At 46.2% G+C, this 16,003-nt stretch overlaps 1 protein-coding gene across 1 annotated transcript; it reads right to left on the reverse strand.

Annotated features, from left to right (window-relative positions):
• Positions 1-2,212: 2,212 nt before the first annotated feature.
• On the reverse strand, positions 2,213-5,321 carry LOC116410804 (fucolectin-like). The gene is made up of 4 exons (XM_031901876.1): positions 5,097-5,321; positions 4,013-4,085; positions 3,604-3,904; positions 2,213-2,521 (listed from the first exon to the last, which is right to left on the reverse strand). The coding sequence occupies exons 2-4, from the start codon at positions 4,080-4,082 to the stop codon at positions 2,353-2,355; spliced, it is 540 nt and encodes a 179-aa protein (XP_031757736.1). The 5' UTR covers positions 4,083-4,085; positions 5,097-5,321; the 3' UTR covers positions 2,213-2,352.
• Positions 5,322-16,003: the final 10,682 nt, after the last annotated feature.

Genomic DNA, 16,003 nt, shown 5'->3' on the forward strand with positions numbered 1-16,003 from the left:
TTAGATATCCAACATAGGAGGGGGATTATTAAACCAATAGTGACTAATCAGCACAATGGGATCGGGCCAATATTTAATGTTGCCTTACCCAGGGCAGAACTTTTGTTTCTAAAGGGCAGGCAACTGTAAATGCCCCGTATCACTGATTATGGACTTAATGGGGAATTTCACCTTGAATGAACTCTCTTCCATTCTTCATTTTTCACCTTTTTCGTGTGTTTTTGGGTTATTTTTTGGGAACTCTCTCAGTCGTTCAGCCTGGTTTTTTTTGGTTGCCGGGGTCAGTGACTCCTAGCAACCAAACAGGATTTTTAGTGTCAGTCAACGGCAGAATAGAAAGGCAAATAGTTAAAAAAAACATAAATAGGAATACATGAGGGGGGAATTGAAAAGTTGGTTGGAATAGGTCCTTCTAGAATATAATGGGATATTAATGGTGAACTTTCCCTTTATTCTGCTAGAAATGTTCTATTTCTCATTGGTACAATTAAAAAATTGATAATAAAAAGTATAGCAGAAAATAAAGTTTAGTAACATGTAATGGTATAGTAGTGTATTTTGGGGGTAACGGTTAAACTGTAGGGTAACTGCAGGGGTCCCAGACGCAGCGATCTGAGATCCTGGGCCTCTGTTATTAATGCCCTGGGTGCAACTGGTAGAGGATTATGGGCCAATCAATAAGCAAATGGCTGATTGCGCCCACTGTAGCTGCTATCCCACAAGCCCCTGCTCTTCCCAGAAGCCCTTTCAGCGGGACACAAAGGCCTGGGCCTAAGGGGGTCTGGGTGGGAGATTTTGACCAAAAGGTCTGGAGATAGGGGGATCTGCGGGGAGAAAGTGAAGGTTGGGAAAGTGGGTGGGGCAAGTGGGTTGGGCAAGTGGGTGGGGGTGGGCGAGCCAGTGGGGGGGCTAAGAGAGGGAGGCGTGGGGGAAGTGGCCTAGAGTCGCCCCATCTTTCAATCTGGTGCTGTTTCCGTGGCTGGAGGTGCAATGTTTGCCCTTCACAACTGCCCCATGCCTATTCCCCCCAACAAGGATTTAGGACACAGGCAGGGGGTTAAGGAGGGCAGCTGAGTGTAAGGGTTAAAAGCAAATATTCAGAAAATGGAGGTCCAGGGATGGTCCTGTCAAGAGACAAATGGAACCCCCACTTTTTTTCTTGGGGTGCACTGCTAACCAATGGGGGGATCCCCCAGTGTTGCTGTACAGGGTGGCCATATCATTCTTCCTTTGGTGCTGATAGGTTGGTACACTGGACCCCCAGTTGCACACAGTATGGACATTTTATTGTCTAATGGTCAAAGTCACTTTGGGAGATTCTCAGTGGGGCCAATTATCTTTTAGAGATTTACCCTCCAGACAACAGAGGGGGCAGATCTTGGACCGTATGCCCTGGTCCTAAACTCCAAAGTCCCATATCTAATTAAAGGCATAATGTTTGCCCATGGGCAGTAACCCCTAGCAACCAATGAGACGTTTGCTTTCAAACCAGTAAATACTACTTGCTGATTGGTTGCTAAAGGTGATAAGAAAGGTGGCAAACTTTGCTCCTTACAGTACATAACCAGTTATATTCTTAACTTTGGGACTCCAATGAGACTATATATACGCCCTGGGGCCCCAGTGAATCATGGGAGCAGTCCGTTTGTGATCAATTCCCCAGTTCTGTTCAATTTTATATAAATGCATATTCCTGACCAGGTCTAGTATCCCATAGCAACCAACCAGCCTGTAGCATTTACGCCAGTGGTTGCTATGGGATACTAGACCTGGTCAGGATTATGTACCTGTTTGAAAACATCTAATTGGTTGCTATGGGATACTAGACCTGGTCAGGATTATGCACCTGTTTGAAAACATCTAATTGGTTGCTATGGGATACTAGGCCTGGTCAGGATTATGCGCCTGTTTGAAAACATCTAATTGGTTGCTATGGGATACTAGACCTGGTCAGGATTATGTACCTGTTTGAAAACATCTAATAGGTTGCTATGGGTTACTAGACCTGGACAGGATTATGTACCTGTTTGAAAACATCTAATTGGTTGCTATGGGTTACTAGATCTGGTGCAGCTTTTTATTACATTTTACCATAAAGGTCTCCGTATGTTTTTATATCTGACCATTGGTTTGAACCCCTCATCCCCCAAAAATCATCATGACACCCTGTTATTCACTGAGCAAATGATATAATAACAGCAATGAGACAGGATTTATTTATTGAACTTTATTGATCATTTTCTTTCTTTTCATTCTGGTTAATATGAATCACAGCATCAGTACAAGGCCGTCAGAATCAAGGGAGCTGCTAGGAATGCTGGGAGGTGTAGTTTAGTAACAGCTGGGGGAACGTTATGAACAGGGAGGCTTCTTGGATACCGGTACCCCGAAAACTTGCACCTCGCACAGAGTGAGATACGTCTCCTTCCCCGGGATAATAATGTTAACATAGCGGCCGGCCATCCCGTTGCACTCAAAGGTCTGGGTCCCTCCATTGGGCAAGTAATTGATCTCCGAGCAGCTGTAGGGAGAAAAAAAATGGGTAGGGGGTGCCATAGTGTTTCCCTTAGACAGTACAGTATGGGGGTACAGCTTATTGTGTGCCCAGAACATTCCTTCTCTGTATATTTGTATTTATACATATGGGTAGGGGGTGCCATAGTGTTTCCCTTAGACAGTACAGTATGGGGGTACAGCTTATTGTGTGCCCAGAACATTCCTTCTCTGTATATTTGTATTTATACATATGGGTAGGGGGTGCCATAGTGTTTCCCTTAGACAGTACAGTATGGGGGTACAGCTTATTGTGTGCCCAGAACATTCCCTCTCTGTATATTTGTATTTATACATATGGGTAGGGGGTGCCATAGTGTTTCCCTTAGACAGTACAGTATGGGGGTACAGCTTATTGTGTGCCCAGAACATTCCCTCTCTGTATATTTGTATTTATACATATGGGTAGGGGGTGCCATAGTGTTTCCCTTAGACAGTACAGTATGGGGGTACAGCTTATTGTGTGCCCAGAACATTCCCTCTCTGTATATTTGTATTTATACATATGGGTAGGAGGTGCCATAGTGTTTCCCTTAGACAGTACAGTATGGGGGTACAGCTTATTGTGTGCCCAGAACATTCCTTCTCTGTATATTTGTATTTATACATATGGGTAGGAGGTGCCATAGGGTTTCCCTTAGACAGTACAGTATGGGGGTACAGCTTATTGTGTGCCCAGAACATTCCTTCTCTGTATATTTGTATTTATACATATGGGTAGGGGGTGCCATAGTGTTTCCCTTAGACAGTACAGTATGGGGGTACAGCTTATTGTGTGCCCAGAACATTCCTTCTCTGTATATTTGTATTTATACATATGGGTAGGGGGTGCCATAGTGTTTCCCTTAGACAGTACAGTATGGGGGTACAGCTTATTGTGTGCCCAGAACATTCCTTCTCTGTATATTTGTATTTATACATATGGGTAGGAGGTGCCATAATGTTTCCCTTAGACAGTACAGTATGGGGTTACAGCTTATTGTGTGCCCAGAACATTCCTTGCCCTGAGTTATTAGATATAAAAGAGGCAAATCTGAGCCCATTCCTTACCTGGGGTTGTTATTGCCATTATTTTCCAGGGAATCCCCAACAAGAATCTGAGCCCCATCAATTAAATTTCCGCAGCAGTCGCCCCTGTTTGTCACCACAATCTGGGAGATCTTATGGGACTTCAGCAAATCCACCCGCCACCAGGGGGACATGTCGTTGTTGGTGAAGGAACAGGAACCGTGGTAGAAGTTGGAATCCATGTTTCCATCGATGGCGTTAATAGCCGACGCCAAATATCCAAAAACGTAGTTGTAGTAAGTGGAGGACTGAGTCGCCCGACCTCGAAGGGCCAAATTCTCCGCTGCAATGGAAAGGGAAAGAGATGGTCAGTAGGAGCTATTGAGCCAAAGGTAAAACCCAACGACCCTGGCCATTTGGCCGAAACCAAGGGATTATCGGTGCAACTTACTTGGATTGTTGTTCTGAGCTGCGGCACAGGCCAAGAGGCACGCAAGGGCAGTAGCGAGTAGGAGACCCATTTTCTGGGGGGAATTAAGTCAGATGAGAAGAAATCAGTTGGAGACTAGACAACAGGTTTAATAACTGTCCCCCAATATCTGTTCCCAGGGGCTTCATCTTTAGGAGGAGGAGGAAAGCTGAGCAACACCCATCAGTGGAAAGGCAGAGAGGTGCCCTTAGTAGGACTTCCCTTGGGGAACATGAGTTTCACCCCCCACCACAAGGAGGTCCAAGGATGGGAGACCTTTGCCTCCAACAGCTGAATATCCACTATGGAGCCAACAACTCAGTCTCAAGGAGATGTTGGTGGAACATCTCACCTAGGGGTCCTCACATCTCTCTGAAACTCACTAGACTCCATGGGTACTCATGAACAACTGGAAGACTCCCAAGAAGCCAAGATCCCTGGGGACTTCCCTTGGGGAACATGAGTTTCCCCCCCCCCCCCCCCACCACCACAAGGAGATCCAAGGATGCGAGACCTTTGCCTCCAACTGCTAAAGATCCACTATGGAGCCAACAACACAGGAACATATAATTTAGTTCTTCCCAAAGCTGGGACTTGGTGGAACATCTCACCTAGGGTTCTCCTCACATACATCTCTCTGAAACTCACTAGACTCCATGGGTACTCATGAACAACTGGAAGACTCCCAAGAGGGCAAGATCACTGGAGACTTCCCTTGGGGAACATGAGTTTCACCCTCCACCACAAGGAGGTCCAAGGATGGGAGACCTTTGCCTCTGACAGCTGATGGAGCCAACAACTCAGGAACATATCAGTCAGATCTTCCCAAAGCTGGGACTTGGTGGAACATCTCACCTAGGGTTCTCCTCTCATGAACAATTGGAAGACTCCCAAGGGGGCAAGATCCCTGGAAGTGTTGACCCTATATCCTAACTATCCTTTCATAAGGAGAGAGTTGGCACAACCCTTTGGGTCTAATGGGTCCCTGCTCCAGGCTGTCAATCAATAATCCAACATATTCATTACTTAGAACATGAAATATGAATATAGATATTCTGTAACTTACCTGCTCGTCTGATCCCTCGTCCCTGAACCTCGCAGAGAGAAGTGCCCCGGGGAGGGCAATACCAGCCTTTATATATATAGAGTGCCATTCATCTGCATGGGAACAAAGGGAAGGCTGGCGCTTATTACTGCGAGCCCTAGATACCCAGATCTGGGAGATACGGTGCAGATTATTAAGTCAATAATGACTAAACAGCGGGAAGGAATAAGATCAATATTTTATCCCCAAGAATTTGCTTCTAAATTTATCCCTGGTTTTATACGGAGTCATTTCAGCTTCTTATCAGCCGAACTCACCTGGAGCCTCCTTGTTCCCTAACAAAAACACCACATTCTACTCCCCATAATCCCTTATTTACTCCTGGGGTGATAAAGCAGGTCTGTGTGTGTATAGGGCAGCCAATATACTGACTTATAGCCCAGCCCCATCCTGTCGGCTCAGGGGGTCACTATGGGGTCCTATCCAGGTACAGGCAGGGGCAGCTGGGAAGGGCAGTCAGGTTATGGGGTTCCCTACCAAGAGAGGGGGAATGAGTGATTCATTGGGGGTGGGGAGGAAAGGGGATCTCACCATCAGCATAGGAAGGGGTTCCTTACTGTAAGGGCAGTCAGGTTATGGGGTTCCCTACCAAGAGAGGGGGAATGAGTGATACATTGGGGGTGGGGAGGAAAGGGGATCTCACCATCAGCATAGGAAGGGGTTCCTTACTGTAAGGGCAGTCAGGTTATGGGGTTCCCTACCAAGAGAGGGGGAATGAGTGATACATTGGGGGTGGGGGGAGGAAAGGGGATCTCACCATCAGCATAGGAAGGGGTTCCTTACTGTAAGGGCAGTCAGGTTATGGGTTCCCTACCAAGAGAGGGGGAATGAGTGATACATTGGGGGTGGGGAGGAAAGGGGATCTCACCATCAGCATAGGAAGGGGTTCCTTACTGTAAGGGCAGTCAGGTTATGGGGTTCCCTACCCAAGAGAGGGGGAATGAGTGATACATTGGGGGTGGGGGGAGGAAAGGGGATCTCACCATCAGCATAGGAAGGGGTTCCTTACTGTAAGGGCAGTCAGGTTATGGGGTTCCCTACCAAGAGAGGGGGAATGAGTGATACATTGGGGGTGGGGGGAGGAAAGGGGATCTCACCATCAGCATAGGAAGGGGCTCCTTACTGTAAGGGCAGTCAGGTTATGGGGTTCCCTACCAAGAGAGGGGGAATGAGTGATACATTGGGGGTGGGGGGAGGAAAGGGGATCTCACCATCAGCATAGGAAGGGGCTCCTTACTGTAAGGGCAGTCAGGTTATGGGGGTTCCCTACCAAGAGAGGGGGAATGAGTGATACATTGGGGGTGGGGGGAGGAAAGGGGATCTCACCATCAGCATAGGAAGGGGTTCCTTACTGTAAGGGCAGTCAGGTTATGGGGTTCCCTACCAAGAGAGGGGGAATGAGTGATACATTGGGGGTGGGGGGAGGAAAGGGGATCTCACCATCAGCATAGGAAGGGGCTCCTTACTGTATGGGCAGTCAGGTTATGTGATTCCCTACCAAGAGAGGGGGAATGAGTGATACATTGGGGGTGGGGGGAGGAAAGGGGATCTCACCATCAGCATAGGAAGGGGTTCCTTACTGTAAGGGCAGTCAGGTTATGTGATTCCCTACCAAGAGAGGGGGAATGAGTGATACATTGGGGGTGGGGAGGAAAGGGGATCTCACCATCAGCATAGGAAGGGGCTCCTTACTGTAAGGGCAGTCAGGTTATGGGGTTCCCTACCAAGAGAGGGGAATGAGTGATACATTGGGGGTGGGGGGAGGAAAGGGGATCTCACCATCAGCATAGGAAGGGGTTCCTTACTGTAAGGGCAGTCAGGTTATGGGGTTCCCTACCAAGAGAGGGGGAATGAGTGATACATTGGGGGTGGGGGGAGGAAAGGGGATCTCACCATCAGCATAGGAAGGGGTTCCTTACTGTAAGGGCAGTCAGGTTATGGGGTTCCTTACCAAGAGAGGGGGAATGAGTGATACATTGGGGGGGGAGGAAAGGAGATCTCACCATCAGCATAGGAAGGGGTTCCTTACTGTAAGGGCAGTCAGGTTATGGGGGTTCCCTACCAAGAGAGGAGGAATGAGTGATACATTGGGGGGGGGGCGAGGAAAGGGGATCTCACCATCAGCATAGGAAGGGGTTCCTTAATGTAAGGGCAGTCAGGTTATGGGGTTCCCTACCAAGAGAGGGGGAATGAGTGATACATTGGGGGTGGGGAGGAAAGGGGATCTCACCATCAGCATAGGAAGGGGTTCCTTACTGTAAGGGCAGTCAGGTTATGGGGTTCCCTACCCAGAGAGGGGGAATGAGTGATTCATTGGAGGTGGGGAGGGAAGGGGATCTCACCATCAGCATAGGAAGGGGTTCCTTACTGTAAGGGCAGTCAGGTTATGGGGTTCCCTACCAAGAGAGGGGGAATGAGTGATTCATTGGGGCTGGGGAGGAAAGGGGATCTCACCATCAGCATAGGAAGGGGTTCCTTACTGTAAGGGCAGTCAGAACATTTCAGTTCCTATTTCCAAGCCACGTTCCTCCCATAGATATATAATTTTATATAAGAGGGATATGTGCCAGGTGTCACGGAGTTAATCATTTGAGCAAATATATTTGGGTGTTTATTTAAACGGCTAATCTGATTGGAGGAGGTTCCAAGAAGGAAAATATTAGCAGAACTAATTAGTTTCCACCTCTTGGACCTGGAGATGAGGAGCGTGACACGCTAAGGTTCAGCCGAGGACCCAAGGGAACTGGGGCTCATTTATCAACGCTGGGCAGTAACCCATAGCAACCAATCCGTGACTGGCTTTTATCCAGACAGCGGCAGGTACAACAATCAACGCAACAGTTTGATTGGTTGCCATGGGTTACTGCTGGGGATGCACCAAATCCATCATGTTTGGTTTGGCCGAACCCCAAATCCTGTTTTTTTACAACTTTTCCTTCGCAACTTTTTCTTTAGTAAATATCAGACACTCGGGAGTTAAGTCAAATTTGACAATTAAAAAAAAATGAGAAATGATGGAGTTTTAATAAATCTGCCCCATACGGCTCGACTTTTCCCGGGGCAACACCCATTGGCTTCTATAGCAACTCGCAACCGATGGCGAAGTTCTACATTCGAGTTTTCCGATTAATAAATACCGGACGTTTGAACCATAACTCGAGTTTGAGTTGCAATTGGTCTTCGTGTTTTATTTTTTGCACTTTTGCAGTTATTTAGCTCTTTGTTCCGCAGCTCTCCACTTTGGAATTTCAGTTGCTATCTGGTTGCTAGGGTCTTTTTTACCTTAGCAACCATGCAGTGACCTGAACGAGAGACAGGTATATGAATAGAGGAGGGGCTGAATAGAAAGATAAGGAATAAAAAGTAACAATAACAACATTGGCAGCTCACAGAGCAATAAATCTTTGGTTGCCGGGGTCAGTGACCCCCATTTGAAAGCTAAAAATAAGGAGAAGAGAAATAATTCAACAACTATAATAAAATAAATAATGCAGACCAATTGCATTCAATAGTACATTCTAGAAGATTCTAAAAATTAACTTAAATTGCGGAGGTTGCGTAAATTGGGTAATTTATAGGTGCAATCAGCATAATCTTCCCCCTTCTAAATCAGAATTCACTGGGCCCCGCCCAACCGCATCCCCTCTTCCCCCTGGTGGCCCCGCCCTTCAGAGGTTTTACTTTGCCTTTAGTTCAGTGTTTAATGTTGCAAAGTTGCTTTACACTCAGGGTGAAGTTACAGCAAAGGCCACAAGAGGGCGCTCTGAAATAAAAAGTCCAATCTGGGCTCTTCCTACTCGCTGGATCCCTATTGGACGCCCTGAACAAATAGATTAAGTTACAAAGCTTTCAGGAACTTAACGACTTGCAGAGGTTTCGGCCAATCCCAGGAAACACAATTAGAACTAATTAGAAACACAAGTTTCCCGGGGAACTGAGACTTAAAGGGGAAGTTCACTCTCATTAGCAAAACTGTAATTACACATAAACATCGTCATTTATTCACATAGAAGGGTAGAGAGTAAGAGTAGGAGCAGAGGGACCTGCGCACAAGAGCTTACAGTCTAAAGGGTGACAGGGTCCAAAAACCCATAGAAATTTGTTCAAACTTTCCTTGACTGGTTCAGTAGAAGTCTTGAGTTGAGACTTATATTTAAGCTGATTGGCTGAAACGGCAATGGTCTCTATATCTGTAATCTGGTTATAACTATGAGGGGCCCTGGCCAAAAACTCAACCTCCAGTTGTGGCCTGTACTGCAAACATCTGCCAACCACTGATGGTGGGACTTCTCTCCCCATGTATAGGGTGTGCTCCCCACCCCCCCAGCTCTCAGATGGTACTTCTCTCCCCATGTATAGGGTGTGCTCCCCACCCCCCCAGCTCTCAGATGGTACTTCTCTCCCCATGTATAGGGTGTGCTCCCCACCCCCCCAGCTCTCAGATGGTACTTCTCTCCCCATGTATAGGGTGTGCTCCCCACCCCCCCAGCTCTCAGATGGTACTTCTCTCCCCATGTATAGGGTGTGCTCCCCACCCCCCCAGCTCTCAGATGGTACTTCTCTCCCCATGTATAGGGTGTGCTCCCCACCCCCCCAGCTCTCAGATGGTACTTCCCCCCCACCCAGCTCTCAGATGGTACTTCCCCCCCGCCCAGCTCTCAGATGGTACTTCCCCCCCCGCCCCAGCTCTCAGATGGTACTTCCCCCCCCGCCCAGCTCTCAGATGGTACTTCCCCCCCACCCAGCTCTCAGATGGTACTTCCCCCCCACCCAGCTCTCAGATGGTACTTCCCCCCCCGCCCAGCTCTCAGATGGTACTTCCCCCCCCCGCCCAGCTCTCAGATGGTACTTCCCCCCCCCGCCCAGCTCTCAGATGGTACTTCCCCCCCACCCAGCTCTCAGATGGTACTTCCCCCCCCGCCCAGCTCTCAGATGGTACTTCCCCCCCCACCCAGCTCTCAGATGGTACTTCTCTCCCCATGTATAGGTTGTCCTCCCCCCCCCCCAGCTCTCAGATGGTACTTCCCCCCCCCCGCCCAGCTCTCAGATGGTACTTCCCCCCGCCCGGCTCTCAGATGGTACTTCTCTCCCCATGTATAGGTTGTCCTCCCCCCCCAGCTCTCAGATGGTACTTCCCCCCTGCCCAGCTCTCAGAGGGTAATTCTCTCCCCATGTATAGGTTGTCCTCCCCAGCTCTTAGATGGTACTTCTCTCCCCAAGTATAGGTTGTCCTACCCCCCCCTCAGCTCTCAGATGGTACTTCTCTCCCCATGTATAGGTTGTCCTCCCCCCCCCAGCTCTCAGATGGTACTTCCCCCCTGCCCAGCTCTCAGAGGGTAATTCTCTCCCCATGTATAGGTTGTCCTCCCCAGCTCTTAGATGGTACTTCTCTCCCCAAGTATAGGTTGTCCTACCCCCCCCCCCCCCCAGCTCTCAGATGGTACTTCTCTCCCCATATATAGGTTGTTCAACACCCCTTCCCAGCTATCAGACAGTACTTCTCTCCTCATATAGATTGTCCATCTCCCCAGCTATCAGATGGTACTTCTCTCCTCATTTACAGGTTGTCCATCTCCCCAGCTATCAGATGATACTTCTCTCCTCATTTACTGGTTGTCCATCTCCCCAGTTATCAGATGGTATTCTCTCCTCATTTACAGATTGTCCATCTCCCCAGCTATCAGATGTTACTTCTCTCCTCATTTACAGGTTGTCCATCTCCCCAGCTATCAGATGGTACTTCTCTCCTCATATAGATTGTCCATCTCCCCAGCTATCAGATGGTACTTCTCTCCTCATTTACAGGTTGTCCATCTCCCCAGTTATCAGATGATACTTCTCTCCTCATTTACAGGTTGTCCATCTCCCCAGCTATCAGATGGTACTTCTCTCCTCATATAGATTGTCCATCTCCCCAGCTATCAGATGGTACTTCTCTCCTCATTTACAGGTTGTCCATCTCCCCAGCTATCAGATTGTACTTCTCTCCTCATTTACAGGTTGTCCATCTCCCCAGCTATCAGATGATACTTCTCTCCTCATTAACTGGTTGTCCATCTCCCCAGCTATCAGATGATACTTCTCTCCTCATTAACTGGTTGTCCATCTCCCCAGCTATCAGATGTTACTTCTCTCCTCATTAACTGGTTGTCCATCTCCCCAGCTATCAGATGGTACTTATCTCCTCATTAACTGGTTGTCCATCTCCCCAGCTATCAGATTGTACTTCTCTCCTCATTTACAGGTTGTCCATCTCCCCAGCTATCAGATTGTACTTCTCTCCTCATTTACAGGTTGTCCATCTCCCCAGCTATCAGATGGTACTTCTCTCCTCATTTACAGGTTGTCCATCTCCCCAGCTATCAGATGGTACTTCTCTCCTCATTTACAGGTTGCCCATCTCCCCAGCTATCAGATTGTACTTCTCTCCTCATTTACAGGTTGTCCATCTCCCCAGCTATCAGATGGTACTTCTCTCCTAATTTATTGGTTGCCCATCTCCCCAGCTATCAGATGGTACTTCTCTCCTCATTTACAGATTGTCCATCTCCCCAGCTATCAGATGATACTTCTCTCCTCAATTACAGGTTGTCCATCTCCCCAGCTATCAGATGGTACTTCTCTCCTCATTTACTGGTTGTCCATCTCCCCAGCTATCAGATGGTACTTCTCTCCTCATTTACAGGTTGTCCATCTCCCCAGCTATCAGATGGTACTTCTCTCCTCATTTACAGATTGTCCATCTCCCCAGCTATCAGATGATACTTCTCTCCTCAATTACAGGTTGTCCATCTCCCCAGCTATCAGATGGTACTTCTCTCCTCATTTACAGGTTGTCCATCTCCCCAGCTATCAGATGGTACTTCTCTCCTCATTTACAGGTTGTCCATCTCCCCAGCTATCAGATGGTACTTCTCTCCTCATTTACAGGTTGTCCATCTCCCCAGTAATCAGATGGTACTTCTCTCCTCATTTACAGGTTGTCCATCTCCCCAGTTATCAGATGGTACTTCTCTCCTCATTTACAGGTTGTCCATCTCCCCAGCTATCAGATGATACTTCTCTCCTCAATTACAGGTTGTCCATCACCCCAGCTATCAGATGGTACTTCTCTCCTCATTTACAGGTTGTCCATCACCCCAGCTATCAGATGGTACTTCTCTCCACATTAACAGGTTGTCCATCTCCCCAGCTATCAGATGGTACGTCTCTCCACATTAACAGGTTGTCCATCTCCCCAGCTATCAGATGGTACTTCTCTCCTCATTTACAGGTTGTCCATCTCCCCAGCTATCAGATGGTACTTCTCTGCCTTTTGCCCCTTGTGGCACTAACACATTACCCAGCAACCTACCCAGTGTGTCCATCATTCCCATCAGTCCCTGCCCCACTAGGGGTTGATTCGGGGACAAGAGGAAGAGAAACCAAGGCACATTTGTTCCACCACCACAATGAGAGGTGAATGTTCTGCACTAATCATTAACGAGCAATAGAATTTATGATCTTCAGCCCATGACTTGTACTTTCACCTCCCATAACCCAAGGTGCCAGCGGAACACACAGAGCATGAAATCTATGCAATGAGCTGGATCAGGACCGGACTCAGTACAAAGTCCCGGCCTATTACTGGCAGCTCTGGTACAACAATGGCACCTTGAGAGACTTCCAGCAACAGGATTTCATCTCCTGAAAGGAACAAAGTCTCTGAGATTCCATCAGAACCTGATCTGCTGCTCTTCCCATTGCAGTGGTTTCTGTTGGCCTTTGGATTCTGAGCTTTCTAGAGCTCTCATTGTTTATTGGCTGGTTCTTGCCCTTGTATTTGCCTTCCGCTGGGGTGTTACCCTCTCATGCATTCTCAGGCTTTTGGGCTACAAGTGGTCCAGCAGGAAGGAAGACCAGCCCTTGTGGCTACTGGTAAAATATCTGAAGAACCAGCATGGGCATCTTGGAATCCTGTGGCACAACCTTAAATCTTAAAACTTTTAGTATGATGTAGAGAGTAATATTCTGAAACAATTTGCAATTGGTCTTCATTTTTTATTATGGGCGTTTTTTGAATGATTTTGCTTTTTGTTCATTAGCTATCTGGTTGCTTGGGCCCAAATTACCTTAGCAACCAAGCCATGGTGTGAGTGAGACATTGGAATATGAATAGAGGGAGGGACTGAATAGAGAGATAAGGAATAAAAAGTAACAATAACAATAAAACTGGAGCCTCACAGAGCAATAAGTTGTTTTTTTATTGCCTGCCAGGGTCAGCGACCCCCATTTGAAAGCTAAAAGCGGTTGTTTTTTTTCTGGTCGGGTTATTAAATAAGCCCCTAAAAGGTGAACTACGTCTTTAAGAACAGACACAAGGGGTATATTTATCACGCTGTGTAAAAAGGGGAGTAAAACATATATTGTTCATAGCTGCCAATCAGATGCTTTGCTTTGGTTTTCTGTTGAAATCTAATTGCTGATTGGTTGCCCTGGGCAACATCACCGGTATTGCTTCTCTCTTCCTTTTTACACCGCATGATAAATATACTCCAAGTAACGGGCTAATGATTAACCCCCTGTGTGCCACAATGTACTACAGCGTTGCCCTGGTTACAAAGGGTAAGTTTGTTCTATTGCCCTTTATCTGCGCAGCCATAAAGCGCAGCCCGTGCCTCCGATAAGCCAGAGATAAGGACTTTCTCTTTCCTTTATGGATTGGGTGCAGGTGTGGCCCCTACAGCGGGGCCCGTAGGTGTGGGTGTCTGATAATCCCCTACTATTAAGCACCCCGAGCTGAGATAAGGGCTTATTATCTGTTAGGGACTCTCTCTATCTACTGTATATAACTGCCATAAATACATATATATACGCTATAACTACGATGTATGTGTCGCAGAGCGATCCCTGCTCCACAGAGCTTACAGTCTAATTCATCCATATAGTGTGACTTGTGTATCCACATATATCCCTATATGTTACAATAGGGGGCACTTTATTCACTATATATTATAAGGAACCCCTCGGGGGCTTATAATATCCCTATATGTTACAATAGGGGGCACTTTATTCACTATATATTATAAGGAACCCCTCGGGGGCTTATAATATCCCTATATGTCACAATAGGGGGAACTTCATTCACTATATATTATAAGGAACCCCTCGGGGGCTTATAATATCCCTATATGTTACAATAGGGGGCACTTTATTCACTATATATTATAAGGAACTCCTTGGGGGCTTATATTATCCCTAAATGTTACAATAGGGGGCACTTTATTCACTATATATTATAAGGAACTCCTCGGGGGCTTATAATATCCCTATATGTTACAATAGGGGGTACTTTATTCACTATATATTATAAGGAACTCCTTGGGGGCTTATATTATCCCTAAATGTTACAATAGGGGGCACTTTATTCACTATATATTATAAGGAACTCCTCGGGGGCTTATAATATCCCTATATGTTACAATAGGGGGCACTTTATTCACTATATATTATAAGGAACTCCTCGGGGGCTTATAATATCCCTATATGTTACAATAGGGGGTACTTTATTCACTATATATTATAAGGAACTCCTCGGGGACTTATAATATCCCTATATGTTACAATAGGGGGTACTTTATTCACTATATATTATAAGGAACTCCTCGGGGACTTATAATATCCCTATATGTTACAATAGGGGGCACTTTATTCACTATATATTATAAGGAACCCCTCGGGGGCTTATAATATCCCTATATGTTACAATAGGGGGTACTTTATTCACTATATATTATAAGGAACCCCTCGGGGACTTATAATATCCCTATATGTTACAATAGGGGGTACTTTATTCACTATATATTATAAGGAACTCCTTGGGGACTTATAATATCCCTATATGTTACAATAGGGGGTACTTTATTCACTATATATTATAAGGAACTCCTTGGGGACTTATAATATCCCTATATGTTACAATAGGGGGTACTTTATTCACTATATATTATAAGGAACCCCTTGGGGGCTTATAATATCCCTATATGTTACAATAGGGGGTACTTTATTCACTATATATTATAAGGAACCCCTCGGGGGCTTATAATATCCCTATATGTTACAATAGGGGGCACTTTATTCACTATATATTATAAGGAACCCCTCGGGGGCTTATAATATCCCTATATGTTACAATAGGGGGCACTTTATTCACTATATATTATAAGGAACCCCTCGGGGCTTATAATATCCCTATATGTTACAATAGGGGGCACTTTATTCACTATATATTATAAGGAACCCCTCGGGGACTTATAATATCCCTATATGTTACAATAGGGGGCACTTTATTCACTATATATTATAAGGAACTCCTCGGGGACTTATAATATCCCTATATGTTACAATAGGGGGTACTTTATTCACTATATATTATAAGGAACTCCTCGGGGGCTTATAATATCCCTATATGTTACAATAGGGGGCACTTTATTCACTATATATTATAAGGAACTCCTCGGGGGCTTATAATATCCCTATATGTTACAATAGGGGGCACTTTATTCATTATATATTATAAGGAACCCCTCGGGGCTTATAATATCCCTATATGTTACAATAGGGGGTACTTTATTCACTATATATTATAAGGAACTCCGCGGGGGCTTATAATATCCCTATATGTTACAATAGGGGGCACTTTATTCACTATATATTATAAGGAACTCCTCGGGGGCTTATAATATCCCTATATGTTACAATAGGGGGCACTTATTCACTATATATTATAAGGAACTCCTCGGGGGCTTATAATATCCCTATATGTTACAATAGGGGGCACTTTATTCACTATATATTATAAGGAACCCCTCGGGGGCTTATAATATCCC

Source organism: Xenopus tropicalis, chromosome 5, assembly GCF_000004195.4.
Source record: "Xenopus tropicalis strain Nigerian chromosome 5, UCB_Xtro_10.0, whole genome shotgun sequence".
NCBI classification, from domain to species: domain Eukaryota; kingdom Metazoa; phylum Chordata; class Amphibia; order Anura; family Pipidae; genus Xenopus; species Xenopus tropicalis.